At 42.4% G+C, this 15,989-nt stretch overlaps 1 protein-coding gene across 1 annotated transcript in view; it reads right to left on the reverse strand.

The window, feature by feature from the left end:
• BICRA (BRD4 interacting chromatin remodeling complex associated protein) overlaps positions 1–15,989 on the reverse strand; it is a 2,119,634-nt gene that overhangs the window by 738,768 nt on the left and 1,364,877 nt on the right. Inside the window, exon 7 of the mRNA XM_044070712.1 lies at positions 13,779–14,108. Coding sequence (XP_043926647.1) covers positions 13,779–14,108 — 330 coding nt within the window. The remainder of the gene's footprint in view (positions 1–13,778; positions 14,109–15,989) is intronic.

Raw genomic sequence — 15,989 nt, forward strand, 5'->3', positions numbered from 1 at the left:
TCTGTGAATGTCCAGGGTGTGCAGCAGTTTCTCCCCTTTGTTTTGTGGATTTGGGAAGAAGGTAGGCAAGTGAATGGCTTGATTCAATGAAACCCTGGATACCACCTTTGGCATAAAAGTAGGATTAGTTCTTAATGAAACTCTATCCTGATGGAAAATAATAAATGGCTGAACTGCCATCAAGGCCTGCAATTCCGAAACTCTTCTTGCTGAGGTTATTGCCAGAAGGAAAGCAGTCTTCCATGAGAGGTACTGTAGATCTGCAGATGCAGCTGGTTCAAATGGAGGCAGTGTTAGTTTTTCCAACACGTAGTTAAGGTCCCAAGCAGGTAGAGGTGGTTTCCTAGGAGGTTTGACGTTTTTGATCCTTCTTAGAAACTGTCTTAAGAGAGGATGAGAAAAGACAGGGGGATCAGTATTGTACTCTGCTGAAATTGCTGAAGCATGAATCTTAATAGAAGAGTAAGACAGTCCATTGTGGAACATTTCTGCCAAATATTCCAGGATATGTGACATGTTCATCATTGTAGCATCTAGGCCCTTTGTGGTGTTCCAGATGAGAAATCTTTTCCATTTTGCTGAGTATGTCTTCCTTGTGGAAGGGCGGCGAGCTTCCAGAATAATGTTCTTTACTCTCTGGGATAGCTTATCCTGAGGAGGAGTCAAGGTATTCTCCACTCTGTTAGTTGCAATGTTTTCAGGTTGGAGTGAAGAGTTTTGTATCTGTGCTGTGTCAGTAGAAGTGGCCATAGAGGTAGGGGCCATGGTTTCGTATGTGACATGCTCCTTAGCAGTGGGTACCAGTGCTGTCTTGGCCAGTCCGGAGCTATCAGGATCACTTTTGGCTGCTCTGCCCTGATCTTCAGTAACACCTTGGTCATTAATGGAATAGGAGGAAATGCATACACTGTCAGATTTCTCCAGCTGAAAGAGAGGGCGTCCACTTTCCACGCTTGTGGGTGGTATGTCCTTGAGCAGAATTTCTTTAGTTGATGATTGTGGGGGGATGCAAATAGATCTATGTCCGGGCTCCCCCAAGATTGTGTTATCTGTTGGAAAATGTCTGGGTGCAGCATCCATTCATGTGCATCCATGATATTTCTGCTTAAGCTGTCCGCCAGTGTATTGTCCTTCCCTGGCACAAACTGAGCTCTGCACAGAGGGTAAGAATGGGTTCTCCTTGCTTGTTTATGTACCACATAACTGTGGTGTTGTCTGTCCTTATTAGTAGATGGCCTTGATGCAGAAAGAGTTTGAAGGCCTCGATTGCGTGTATCACTGCTAGCATTTCTTTTTGATTTATGTGCATGCGTAGCTCCTTTCGTGACCACTGTCCTTGGATACCTCTGCCCTCCATGTGTGCTCCCCAACCTAGGTCTGAAGCGTCTGTTGTAATAGTTTGGGAGGTTTTTGGCTTTGTGAAGGGCAGCCCTCTGTTGGACTGGCTGGCCTGAGCCCACCACAGAAATTCCTTGTGAAGGCATGGAATGAGTGGGATTAAAGTTTCCAAACTGTGACTGTGCTGAGTCCATAAATTCCTTAGGTACCACTGTAGCTTTCTAAAATGTAGCCTTGCTTGTGGAATCAGAAGAATACAGGATGCCATGTAACCCAGGGCCTGCAGGATTTTCCTTGCAGTCAGCTGAGTTTGTCTTGTCAGATTCTTGAAGTAATCCGGTAGTTGACTTTGTTTTTCTTCTGTGAGATAAGCCATCTGGGTGGTTGTATCTAGATCTGCACCCAGAAACGTTATTCTTTGGGATGGAACAAGTCTTGATTTGTGCATGTTGACTGTATATCCCAAGGCCTGTAGAAAATTGATGGCATAATTTAAGTCCTTTATCAGAGTTTGTTGGTTGTCCGCTTGTATAAGGCAGTCATCCAGATATGGGTAGATTTGAATCCCCTGGAGTCTGCAATGTGCTATTACTGATGCCAGGCATTTCGTGAATACTCTGGGCGCAGTAGATAAGCCAAATGGCAATGCTGAGAATTGATAATGCTCTGACCCTGCAAGAAATCTGAGGTATCTTCTGCAACTTTGTCTGATAGGGACATGCAGGTATGCCTCCTTGAGGTCTAGAGTAACCAGCCAAGACCCCTTGCCTAGCATGGTAAGGAGTTGCTGTAGAGTCAGCATTTTGAATTTTGGCACAATGAGATAAGTATTCAGTATGGACAAGTCGAGAATAGGCCTCCGTTGATGCTCTTTTATTGGAACAAGGAATAGTCTGGAGTAAAATCCTTGGCCTTGTTCTGAAATAGGAACTTTTTCCATGGCTTTCATTTGAAGCAAGTTTGAAATTTGTTTCAAAGCCTCTGTCCTTTGATTTGGTGGCAGACCTGGTATGCCTTTTCTTTTTGGCAATGTGTGGAAATGGAACCTGTATCCGTTGCCTATTATTTGGAGTGTCCATTTGTCTCTTGTAATGTTGTGCCAATTTCTTGAGAATAAAGAAAGCTTTCCGCCCAAAGGTGCTTCTAATTGAGCCCTGGTTGGCGGAGTCAAAGCAGAGTCATTGAGTTTGTCCTTGTGCAGCAGTTGCAGATCCTGAACTGCCTGTCTGGATTGGAGGTTGCCATTGTCGGCCTTTGTAGGAGCCCTTAGCTTGGCCTCTACCTCTGGCACGCCTGTTTCTGCCCCTTCGAAATCTTTCTGTGTCCGGAAAGGACCAATTCTTGGAAGGCCAGTTTCTGCTGAATCTAGGCAGATGGACTTGAAGAAAATCCTTAACTGTTTGTACAGATTTTGCCTTTTCCTCAAATTTCTTTAGGACATCTTGAGCAGTGGAACCAAATAACTTTTGCTTTTCCAGTGGAGCATCCAAAAGCTTAGCTTTAACATGTTCTGGCAGAGATTGTTCCTTCAGCCAAGCATGCCTGCGTATGACAACACCTGTCATTGCTGACCTACATGAAGCTTCCAATGCATCATAACCACACTGCAAGAAATGGTTGCTAACCTGCTGGGAATTATGTACCAGACCCTGAAGGGATTTACGGTCCAGGGGTTCAGAAGAAGACAATTTCTTATGCATTTCTTCTAACAAATACTCTTGATAGTGTATCATGTGAAATTGACAATTTAATGCCCTCATAGCAAGAGTGGCAGAAGTATTGACTTTTTTACCCCATCTCTCTAATGCCCTGGACTCCTTTGCAGAAGGGAGTGGGTTCTTAGTAGTAACAGCTGCAACCCCTTTAGGGCCCTGTGAAATAGTTTCAGGGTCAGCAGAGTGGGCCTTATAAAGAAAATTATGTGTGTCCGGGACCCTGTAATACCTATCAGGCTTAACAGGGGCTGGAGGCAGAGTGTCAGGAGTCATACTAGAGTCAGAATATACATCATCAATCACATTTAAAACAGGAGGAAGAGCCAAAGGTCTATGCTGAGGTAAATGAAGAAAAGTTCTTAGTCTTTTCCTGGAATCAGAATATTCCTGGCCCTGCCATTTGAAATGCTCTCTCACAGTGTGAAGGGTCTCCCCAAAGGAAAGCTCTTCAGGAGGGGAGGCTGAGGGAATAGATTCCTCTGCATCTGAATCCTCGTAGGCCGAATAAGCCTCCTCCTGGTAGTCTGAGTGATCCGAGCCAACAGAGGCCTCCTCTGAAGAAAGGGGATCAGGGGGATCCATCCTGGGCCTTTTGTCTAGAGGGGGTTGGGAGCCCCTGTCCGGATGAGGCTGAGAGCCCCTAATTAAGGAGATCAGGTCCTCTGCTAAAGTTAAAATCTGAGAACTGGAAGAAGGTCCCAGAGGAATAACTCTGGGAGGCAAGGCTTTAGTGTGTTTTGCAGCTTTAGCCCTGGTGAAGGCCTTAATAGACATGGATGCAGGAGGCCTGGCTGCACCACGTGCTGGTGTAGCTTTATCTAAAGGGATGGTGTCAGTAGATTCCAATACACCAGTTTCGGAAGGCAATTCTGTAACCGACTCGGTAGGAGCCTCCGGGACCGAGGCTGTCGGTTGTATTATTTCAGGGTTCGAAAGTTCCAAGGACTCGGTATCAGCCGAGACCGAGACACTCGCGGTAGGCCTAGCCACGGTTTCAGCCAAAACGCGGCCTGCGTGTGTCGGTCCTTGTCTTTCCGTTTCTTAATCAAATGTGATGTTGGGGTTTCCGACGGCATTTTGTAAGCAAAACTATCCCCAAAAAACTCTTCTGCGAACTCCGACCAACGTCTAAGAGTGCGTCGGTTGAAGGAAGCGTAGGCAGAGCAGGCTGAGACGTCGTGGTCTGGGCCTAAGCAAGGAAGACAATAAGAGTGGAAATCCTTATGAGGTATTTGTTTCCCACAAGTTAAACAATTATTAACTTTTTCTGACATCGGCTGAGGCAAGAAAGAGTCCCCAATGGGGTACTTAGCTTTTGAAGTCTTCGGATAGCGAAATTACAGGAGCTGGCCGACCAGCACTTGCGAACTGCTTCTGCTTCAGGCACCACGCAGCAAGAAAGACTGAGGAAGATGGCGTCGGCTGACGCTTTTATACCCCAGGCATTGTGACATCGGGGAAAGGGCGACATCAGCCGACGCCGGACCCAGACTTTGGAATCCGGCCGACCGAAGGGCTGCCTGAGGCAGGACAACCCATATGTGATGACTGTAGATGCATACTTGAAGGACATCAGTGCCAGGAATACATTACTCTCAACGAGGCAAATAAAAAAGTGACTTACCCCTGCTGCTGTTTAGCATCTGCTAAACAGTTACTGACCTGGTGTGGCAGTACCATTGCTGCACAATGTATTGCCATTTGCTGAAATAAGTACAAAACTGGTACCGCTATGGCTTATACATGTGGGTATGGGTGTGTGTGTGATCTAGTTCAGTTTACTGAAAAACCAGACTGTCAAAACCCATATGATTGATAAACTACATAAAGCCAAACCACATCCACAAGTAAAAAAGAAGTTATGTTCTTACCGTAACATTCCATCTAAGTTGTTGATTTTCATTCATTTACGAGTGATGGGGTCTCGGTTCCACCCTCTGAAACGAGTCGGCCAATATAACAAGCTCGCTCCAGCCAAAAACTCTCGCGTTAAGGTTACCCATAGTGCCCCTCTCAATTCCCTCACATCGAGTTTGCCCGTAAAGATAATAAAGCAGAGGCTTTGTCCAAGCAAATGCCCTAACATATGACCACGACCAAATCCGAACCTCCAGGAGTCTTTTGGAGGGGGTTGGTGGGTGGTATGTCATGAATGAAGAACAACAACACAGATGGAACGTTAAGGTAAGAACATAACCTCTTTGTCTGATGTTGCTAATCTTCATTCAGTCATGACTGATGGGACAAAGTTCCTAGCTACCTTGTGTCCTGGGAGGCCCTATGGAAGGATATTCCTCATCACCACTGAGCCAAAGTACACTCTCCCTCTGGAGACTACATCCAATTTGTAATGAGTGATAAAGGTATGAGGGGTAGCCCAAGTGGCTGCTGCGCAAATGTCATCCATAGAAGCTCTTGAATGAAAAGTCACCAAAGCAGCAACTGATCTGGTTGAATGCGCTTTGATTTTGGTAATTAAACGTATCTGATTTTGTTGGCAGATAAAAGAGATGCAGTCTCAACCATGTTGCCAAAGTGACTTTGAAAACTGATTTTCCTAACTTGGGTCCTGAAAAGAAAAAACTGAAAAGAAATGGAAACAGATGATTCGCTGTGGCGACCCATAACAGGAACAGCAGAAAGAGAAGAAGAAGGGTCCTGAAAAAGACAGAAACAATTGGATAGATTTAAGGAAAGACTTAGTCCTAAGTAGAAATGTAGTAGTCTATGTACATCTAATAAATGCAAGCAATAATATCCATTATTGGAAACAATTTGGGAAGAAAACTGGTAGGTCGATGGATTGATTGATTTTTAACTCAAAGACAACCTTGGGATAGAAAGGAAGGGTTAGTCCGAAGAGATGCTCCCTATTTGTGGAAAACTATGTAAGAGCGTTTTACACATGAGGCCTGCAATTCTGATATTCTCCTCGCTGAGGTAATGGCTACCAAAAATAAAGTCTTCCAAGACAAGAATTTTATATTGCAGGAGGCAGCAGGCACAAAGGGATGATGAGTCACAACTTACAGAACCAGTGTCAAATTCCAAAGTTCAATGGAATCTTTGAAAGGTGGTTTTATATGCATGACTCCTTTCAAAAAGGATTTACAGAGACGGTGAGATATTAGTGAGGAATCTTGGAAACTATTATGGAAGCTTGAGATAGCTGCTAAATGGACCCTAATCACAGAAGCTGAAGCTCCTGAATGGAGTAAGGGTGATAAATACTCCAACACTGAAGTAATGGGAGCTAGAAAGGAGTCCAGCCCCTTCTCCTGAGACCAAAAAACAAATCTGTTCCATTTACTATGATAAAGTTTTCTGGTGGACAGTTTATGGGAAGCCAGAAGTATTTTTCGTATAGGGGAAGAAAGGTTATTTTGCCTGGCAATTACCAGAAGTGGAGTTACCAAGCTATCAGCTTGAGGCTCGATAGTGCTGGATGTATCAGCACCTGTTGGTGTGACAGTAACCCTAGAGTTGGATCCATTGTCCACGGGTGGTAAACCAGATGAGGCCAAAGGAAGGAGAACCAGATTTGTCAGGGTGAATAGGGTGCAATGAGGATTACTTTGTTTCTCAACCGAAGAGCTTTCTTTAGAAATTGTGGGATCAGAGGGAAGGCGTAAAGCAGTCCCGGGGGCCAGTTGTGTACTAGAGCATCCTTCGGGGACTCTCCTGAGGGATGTTATGATTTACTGCTACAGTGGGAGATTACGGCAAAGTAGCTGCTGCATTTGTGGTTGGTGGGGGATGCGAATAGATCACAGCAAGGCTGACCCCAGCAACGAAAAATCTCTGTCTCCGCTTTGGGATTGACAGACCACTTGTGAGGCAGGAGAATGCATCTGCTCGGTTTGTCTGCAGTCACACTGGAGCTCCTGGGAATGTGCGTTGCCACCAGAAAGTGGTTGGAGGTTACTGCCCATTGCCATACTCTCTTGGCTTCCCAACACAATGGATAGGCTCTGGTTCCCCTTGTTTGTTGATGTACCAGACCACTTACATGTTTGTCTGACTGAAAAGCAATTGTCCCCGATGGGAGGGCAGATTGAAATGCTTGCAAAGCCAGAAACACCGCCCTCAGTTCTACGACGGTGATATGCAAAAGTTGACCTCTAAGGGGGACCAGGTGGCTTGGACTATCTTTCCCTGAAAATGCCCCCCACCCCATCAGGTATGCGTACGTGGTCACTAAGGCCTTGGGCTGACAGGGTGAGAAGGGACAACTCCATAGTTCAATTTCTGGCTCCATCCACCAATTCAGATCTTGCTTGCAGCGGTTAGTTACGTGGATTGTGTGGGACATAGGATGTGTTAATAGGGACTACTGAGAGGCTAGGAGCCACTGACGTAATCTCATATGTGGTCTTGCTATGCTAGAGGAACTATAGCAATCGTTGCTGCCATTGATCCTAGCAGTTGAAGGACTAAACGAGCAAGGACTTTGTCCTGACAGAGTATTACTCTGAGCTGAGATCTTAGTTTGTGAAGCCTGTGATGAGGAAGGGCAACAATGCAAGTCTGTGTCGAATGCTGCTCTTATAAATTCTATGATTTGAGTAGGAAGCAGTTGTGACTTCTCTTCGTTTACAGATATTCCTAGGAGTCGTGCTAGCTGTAGGGTGTAATGCAAGGCAAGAAGTAGATGCTTGGAGGGGGCACTAAGGAGCCAATCGTCTAAATATGGAAACACTCTGAATCCTTGCAGTCTCAAGTGAGCTGTTACTACTGCTATACATTTGGTGAACACTCTGGGGGCCGTGGAGAGACCAAAGGGCAGCACTCAAAATTGGTAATGATTAGCTCCCAGACAGAAGCGGAGATATCGTCTGGAGCGTTTGTCCATTTTTATATAGTAATACATATCCTGGAGATCTACAGAGCACATCCAGTCGTCTTTTTCCAGAAATGGGAGAAAAGACTAAACCGTGATCATCCAGAATTTGGTTTGACGAACTTGTTCAGGATGCAGAGGTCCAGGATTGGCATTCAGTCCCATCTTTTTTGGCACTAAAAAGAATCCTGAGTAGAATCTGGATTCTATCTGGTCTGGTGGGACCGCTTGGATGACTCTCTTTTCAAGCAGCTTTCGAATTTCTTGTGCTGCTATGTCCCTCTGACTGGGTGAAATGTCAGGTGCCCTCTCCATAACCTGGAAGGCAGGCCCGCCTGAAGATGGATGGGAGCTCGGAACAGAGAAAGACAACCTTGGAACCGGGGTTGCACCCCGTTCCGATGAGCCCACCTCCAGGCAAGGATCCTAGAGAGGACTCAGAGCTGTCAAAGCAGTCAGAACAGTAGATGGCACCATAGAAAGAATTGGTGCTGTACTAGGGATCATGGTGTCGACAGACCAGTCCTGGTCCCAAGGGTGGGTCAGCTCCGAATGAGCCATGGTCCACAGGGTAGGGTCTAGAACCAAGGTAAGATCTACCAATGAGACCGAAGAGGTTGGCACTGGGATAGGTACCAGCACTGATGGCTCCAAGACCTGCGGGGAGGTTGAAGAATGAATGTAGGTTGGAGTCTGTGGAAAAAAGCCTTTGGCTCCAGGTGAGAGGAAGGTCCTAGAAGGTGTTGGGATGCCTCTGGCTGCTAGGCGCTGATCCATGAGTCTCACTACGTCGAGCTCCAAAAGACTCCTGGTGGAACGGGCTGACATCCCCCGACGGAGATTCAGGCCAATCTAGGAATTGACTTGGTTGTTGTCCAACAAAGGGGTCACCTGATGTGGAATACCTTGTCCCGGGCCAGTGTGTCAACCCTCGGCACCATGGTTGAAAGACCAAAAGGCTGTGATGGGTGGAGGAATAACCTCTTTTAATGGGGAGACTATTTTGGTGCAGACAGGGTCTGTGGTACCACGGAAGGGGTCGGTACTTTGGGAGAAGTGGTCATTGTTAGTTCCATGGTCAAGGACGGCACCGTGGGCAGTTTTTGACTCCGGTACTGATACATGTGTCTAAGTCATTTTAGCAGTTTTTGGTTTTGGTTCTGTATGAACCTGGATCTTAGTGGTTTTCGATTCCTGCATATGAGGTGATGAAGGCGCTGCCTGGCTCCTCCTCTTAGACTCAGATAAAGCCTTCGAGAAAGGGGTTTTTAAAAGACCCCGCAGGATTAACTTATTCTTGCGCTCGGTTAACGTGCAGGCACCAATGCTCTTGCATAATTCGCACGGGGGTTGAACTTTGAAGTGCGGTACTCCCAGGCAATAGACACAGGAGAGATGACCATCGGAGTTGGGCATCTTCCTGCCACACTTACCACACTGTTTGAAGCCAGTAGTGCCCTTTCTGTCTGCTATACTACTACTATCCAAACAAAAATACACCAACAGTAATAAAAGCAGAAATTTAACAGTAAAGAGAAATACTCACAATGATAGTCACACGCATAAAGGGAACATTTTAACAATGGTTTAGGAAGAAAAATACCCAAAAGGGTAAAGGAAAGGAGAATACAAATGATGGTACATATAAAATTATCAAAAGATAAGGGAAAGGGAGAGGCCTGTACCAACGATGGTACTAAGAAATGCCAGTAAAGGTAAAAGGGAAGGAAATTCTCACTTGCATCAGTAGTAAAATATCAGAAGGTATAAATGACTAAGAAAAGAGGAGTTATAAGCAATTATAAAGGAAATAAGGTCAATATTTTGTGAAAAACAAAACACTTAGCTTGAGAGCTGGCCTGACGCATCTTGAAAGACTACGCGGCAAAAGAGATCTGAGGAGATTAGGAGAGGGGCACTATGGTTAACCTTAGCTCTAGAGTTTTTGGCTGGCACGAGCTTGTTAAATTGGCCGAGTTGGTTCTGAGGATGGAACCGAGACCCCATCAGTCATGAATGAATAAAGATCAACAACATCTGATACAATGTTTTGCAGCGGGAAAGCCCACCTTCTACTCCACACCCCTGTAATTATTTATACCAACTCCAAGATCACACACTGGGGGGTAATGGCAAATTCCCAATCCCCACTATACCATGATCTCAGGCCAGAATGGTTCATGGAATTAAACTGTCAGCCATATGGGTTTCAACAATCTGTTTTTTCAATGAAATGCAAGATGTGTGTGTGTGTGTGTGTGTGTGTGTGTGTGTGTGTGTGTGTGTATATATATATATATATATATATATATATATATATATATATATATATATAAAATATATCACTGATTTTTATCTGTGCACATGTCCAACACTGCTAAGACACAAAAGTTACTCTTCTGGGTGGCAGTAAAAATGTCGTTAACAAGTAATTATATTTCAAAAGTAGGGCATATGACATCACAGAACATTCAGACACTTAGATCCTCTAGGGGTTTGGTGGCCTCACAATTCCTTAGATTGTATAAATGGATTTTGACAAACTTAGTAGTGGCCATACTCTCAGGCACACCCACTCTAAAACCAGCTCTGCTCAGATGTGTGTACAGAAGGTTGTGTGTGTGTGGGGGGGGGGGGGGTGCAGACTGTGCTTCTTTCATTTTTATCACAATCAAACCTTAAAGGTGTACATTGGAGATTACAGCTGTGTTTGGGTTGGGGTCAGTGTGGTAATTTCTTTTACTTTTCTCACAGAGCTCAGAGGCGTACAAAAATGGTTGCTACAGTTCTTCATGTAAGAGCAGTGCAGTGGTCTATGAGCAACAAATTGGAATACATTACTGTAGTCATTATTTTTTCACTTTCCTTACAATCACACATCAGGCACATATAGAGGTGGCGGCCTTTGGGGTTAGGGGTGAGGAGTAAGGAGGCATGGTATATGTACATATATATATATATATATATATATATATATATATATATATATATATGACAGCAGTAAAACAAAATACATGACTGTGGCCATTTGAACCTCTGCTTTCATCCCAGTCTAACACCAGAGGGATGTAGAGGTAGGGACTGTTTTTTTTTTTTGGGGGGGGGGGCGTTAAAGAAGCAGGCAGTACTCCTGGATAGGCTCTGTGTATCCTCACAGCAACTGGTTTGTTAGTTTACTGTGAACTACTTTGTAAGATTCGAACATTAAGCCCTGGGCATAACTTATGTCTTCCTTGAAAGAAAAAAATAAGACTGAATTATTTTTTACTCATGCTTTTTGTTTAGGCCACCACTGGATTAAAACATTGGGAAAATGCTCTAAAAAGCATACCAGTGCATCTACATAAGGCTTCTGGGAGCTCCAGTTTAACAGAGTTATTTTCTCAGTTGTTATAACACTGCTATACTGGTTGGGAAAGGTGTGTTGAAACGATGCAAGGAAAACTAAAGTTGAACAACAACACAATTTCTTTCCTTAATCATGCTTCATAGGATGAAAAGGTTGTGTATAAAGTAAAAAATACAATGCACTTCAGAGAATATAGAAAGTTATAGCTTCTTGAAAAAGCTGAAGAGTAAAGCAAAACGTGAGAAAAAGAAGAAAAAAGTTATATCATGGTATGGGGAGCCCACAATTGGTGGTGGTGGGGGGGGAGGGCAGAAGAATTCTAGATGATGTGTGTGTGTGCGTGTGCGTGTGTGGTCAAGTCATTGTGTAGGGCTCCTAAAACTCTGCAGCATGAACTGAAAGGTTGCTTAGGAGAGGTGGCAGTGACAAGGTGATACTTAGACTGGAAGTGCCCGGGGGCCCCTAAAGAGCTTATACCGGCTCTGATTAAAGATATTGTAAGCCAACACCCCTTTTTCAAAATCCAAGAGTGCATCTCTGAATGCAGAAGACATCAGCATTGAATCACACATGTACAGAGCTCTGGGAAATAAGGCAGTCAAGCATATGCTATGACAGTATTGCAACAGTGACCTTATGCTTCACATATTAGTGTTTCTATTTACGAATACAATGCATGAATCTGTTTTTTCTACAATAAGCTGCAGAACATGCAAAAAACTAATGCAAGCGTCCTGTGATAAAGAAAAAAAAATACATACAGAAAATGCATTTCATGTGTAATAAAAACTGGAAGCAAGGACAAAATTTACATCCCAAGCCTTGTATACCACTAACTCTGGAAAGCATTTAAGAATAACCTGCTGATGGCTATGAAATGCTTACACAGAGGTCCTTAATACCGGACTCAACTTTCACTTTTTGACTACCTTGAGGGGTAACCCAAATGCGAAGAATTTATACACAGCAATGCAGCTTATCGGACAGCCACAACATAAACAACATATTAATAAGAGCCACAGTGTACAGATGTTTATGCCACTTCCCCAAACCCAGGGAATTTCAAAGCCTTGAAACCGATTTTAATGAAACTTGGCAATGTACACCTTGGCTCTATATGATTGCTACTGTTGAAGTAACACCCAAACCCCATGTGCCAAAAATGGGAAAAAGGGATTGTGGGTGGGTGGATTGGATGGATGGATGGATGGATGGATGGATGGATGGAAAATCTGCTCACTTCAAGTCTCAACCACAAAAGGAGCTTTCCACTGACAATTCAAAGATATGTGGACAATAAAGGAACTGGCAAAGATGAAAAACATGAAGTAAGGGGAAGTCTAACGAAAGAGCACATTCACGGAAAGTTGGCTTAATAATGTAATTAAGATTTCTGTCTACAAAACTAAACTGACCTCTACAGAAAATAGAAAGCAACTGTTAAATTCACAGATTTGTACTAAAACTAAAATGCATTTCAAATAAGTCAAAGAAGCAATTCAAGTAATCTGTAAAAATGCATAAAGCTCAATGTAACAATAGCTTACATTTCTAAAGCTTATCCATTTTTATTTGCAGCAATATATTTACTTGCTACACAGATAAATAAAGTCAATGTGTTAAAGAGTACAAAATGGAGTATATCTTATCAATACCTTTCAGGAAAAGCAAAGGCAATTACAAGAAGAGACAGCACAAAGCATAAACGGTTGTAAGAAAAAGGTGAATTCTGAACTCAATGTCTATTAATGAAAGAAGGAAAGTACCATCCATGTATATTTGTATTAAATACAAAAGAACAAAATAATTAAATAAAAGGCATGTAAGACTTAAATCTATCTCTACTGCGATTTTGAGAAAACCTGATGCAGTCAAAAGGAGTAAAAAAAAAATTAATATTACATGTGTCAGACAGACTTACGGAGGTCGTCCATTGTATCTCTAGTTTTAAAAAAGGTAGTCTTTATAGTGAAGACCACTTTCAGAGCTTATTCCATCAGCACCATTTTCAAAAATTCCAATTTGGCCAATTTATTTTTCAAGTCGCAACATAAAGGTTCATTTTTACGCATCTGATACAAACACCAAACAGAAGTACCTTTCAAAAGCAGTAATAAATTGCTTTAAATCACAGACTACACAGCACTCTATCCTAAACTAAGTGTTTCATGTTAAACAAGCACAACATTTCAAGTCCCAAATAAGATGAAGGAAGAGGAGCAGCAGTGGTCAGTTTTGAACACTGATGTGAAAAAAGATCAGCAGTAAAAAGGGTAAGCAGTCAGGAGATATGATGAACACCATGCAAACAGTTCTAAAAGAAAGCTCTAACATGCTTCTATAAATGAGAAACCATATCACCTAGCATCCCCAGCAGAAAAAGGCGTTTTTTGTGAAAACTTACTTATATTTATTTGCCAAACCAGTTAAAAAGGAGTTAATAGCATCAAGCAGGTTAGTAAGAAGAGCCTTGAAAGAATTAGAAAGGGCTAAGGCCAAAGAGGTTATAGTAAGACTGCAGAAGCAGACAAGATACCTGGCAGACCAGTGCCTGTTGGGACTGGCCAGTTGAAAACTGAGGTATCAGATTTGGTCCTTTATGCTCCACCATTGCCAAATTTGAAGTGGAAGGCAGCTCTTGGCTAGCAGATGGCTGATCTGCAGGGTCTACACTGCTGCTGCTGCTGCTGACTATCACCGAGGCTGGGACGCTGCTTGTTGTGGTGACAGTTGCCGTTGCTATGCTGTACGAGGGGAGTAGTAGTGACTGAGGCAGCACTGTTGGCTGGTTAATGACTTTCTCCTGCTGCATGTTCAGGGACTTCTGATAAAATTGCTGCTGCTGCTGCTGCTGGTTCTGTTCTTTCTGAAAATGCCAATATATCAAGTAATGACCAGGCAATACTATTACCGCATTTCACAAACATTTAAAGTACAGATATAAAATCTCATAATGCAGTTCCTAAACTGCAGATGTTTTCAGTGGGAAGCTCCTACAAATAATACCCATCTTCAAAGAAACACACACACACCATACAACTCAATGCTAACGTTTACAGATCACATCAACACATTATACAATGAAGTATATCAGTGAAAATTATCACACAGAACCATTCTAATGGACTTTAAAGTGCTTCAACAGCCTACAATCCAATACAAGAACTTTAAATTGTTGAAATATTTCAGGTTTAGGACCAAAATCCTACATTACATGTCACATGCGCCAACTGTTTAATATTTAGTGACATAGCTGCTGACCATCATACTGAAGAGTTTTTTAAACACCTTTACCACATTCTCATTTTATATAATGAAAAATGTACACACACACAGAAAACAGACTGCAGTATTTTTTTTCAGTTTTTCATGAATTGTACATGTATGCTTTCATTTTAAAAATCATTCACTCACATTGCTTAGTCCCCTGCCTTCCTTAAACCTCACTTCTCCTGAACACTATTCTGAGTGTACTGCTCCCACAAATTCCATAGATTTATATGCAATTTGCTCCCTCCCTTTTCTAAGGATCCCAGCTTCAGATCTTTTTACCACCTTTATATTATTCAATACTTCAATATCAGTTAGTTTAGATTTTGATTACCATTTACTAGTAATTGCCCCCCCCCCCCCACACTTTTTTTTTTAGTAGACCATATATCTGGGCAATTATTACAATCCTTCAACCCAGGTCAGAATAGTTTCCGTAGTTATAGCCATTTGCTTCCCCAGCATTTTTTATAAAGCACTCTGTAGAAATTTTAAAACTCTGCTACCTGCTTACATTCCCAAAACAAGTTTCCAATCACTCACCTTCCCATTACACTTCCAACATTTGTTATTTACCTGTGTGACAATTCTCTGAAATATCCTAGGGGTATAAATATTATCTAAGAAATACTTCCAAGCAAAAATGCTAAACGTTATGGACTTGGTTATACACTCCAGTTACTTGCTCTCAATACCTTGACTTCTTTGTTAATTTTCTCAGATTCCAGCTCCATATTGCCTATATTCTCTATCGGTAAAATCTCTTTTCTCTATTCCCACTTCTTACAATACTTTCTGCTACTTTATGAAAACATTCTGTATGGCTGTTGCCATTTCTCCTTACAGGCCTATCCAATATTGTGCTCAAGCATTACTTCTCAACCCCCCCCCCCCATTTCAACTTCAAATACTTCAACTTTGAATTATAACCTTTTGCTTATATCTTGGAGCTATAAAGTATCCCTTCTAATGAGGTAAAACTAAGCCAATTTGTTCAATAGGGAGAGTCAATTTATTTGGGAAGGAAGACGAGAGTAAGGTTGGCAAGTTTTTTTTTTCACTTCTTTAATTACACTCCACAACTTCAATGGTTGAAAAAAATACAACATGTATATAAAACACAAAATTTTCACTGCTTGTATGTTAAAACCATAAACTAATCAGAGTCATAAAATTTACTCAAGCTTCTAAAACAACATAGCTTACTGTGGCTACACTACTGATACTTTACAAGCTTATAGGACAACACTGAAGAAAATGTTTCTTTTTTGTTTTTTTATAACACCTTTATTAACATAACACATTGAATGATGAAAAACAGAAATCCACAACGAAACCAAGAAACTGAAAATGCTCAATGGGGCCGGTAACTGGAGGTGAAACAATTTGCAAATATTCCTTAAATGGTCTTGAATAAATCCTCTGGTTTAGTTGCAAGAAACGTTTATTAAATAACACATAAATCACATAAGCGCTT

Source organism: Protopterus annectens, chromosome 1.part0 (genome assembly GCF_019279795.1).
Source record: "Protopterus annectens isolate FY-2018-M chromosome 1.part0, PAN1.0, whole genome shotgun sequence".
In the NCBI taxonomy this organism is placed as follows: Eukaryota; Metazoa; Chordata; order Ceratodontiformes; family Protopteridae; genus Protopterus; species Protopterus annectens.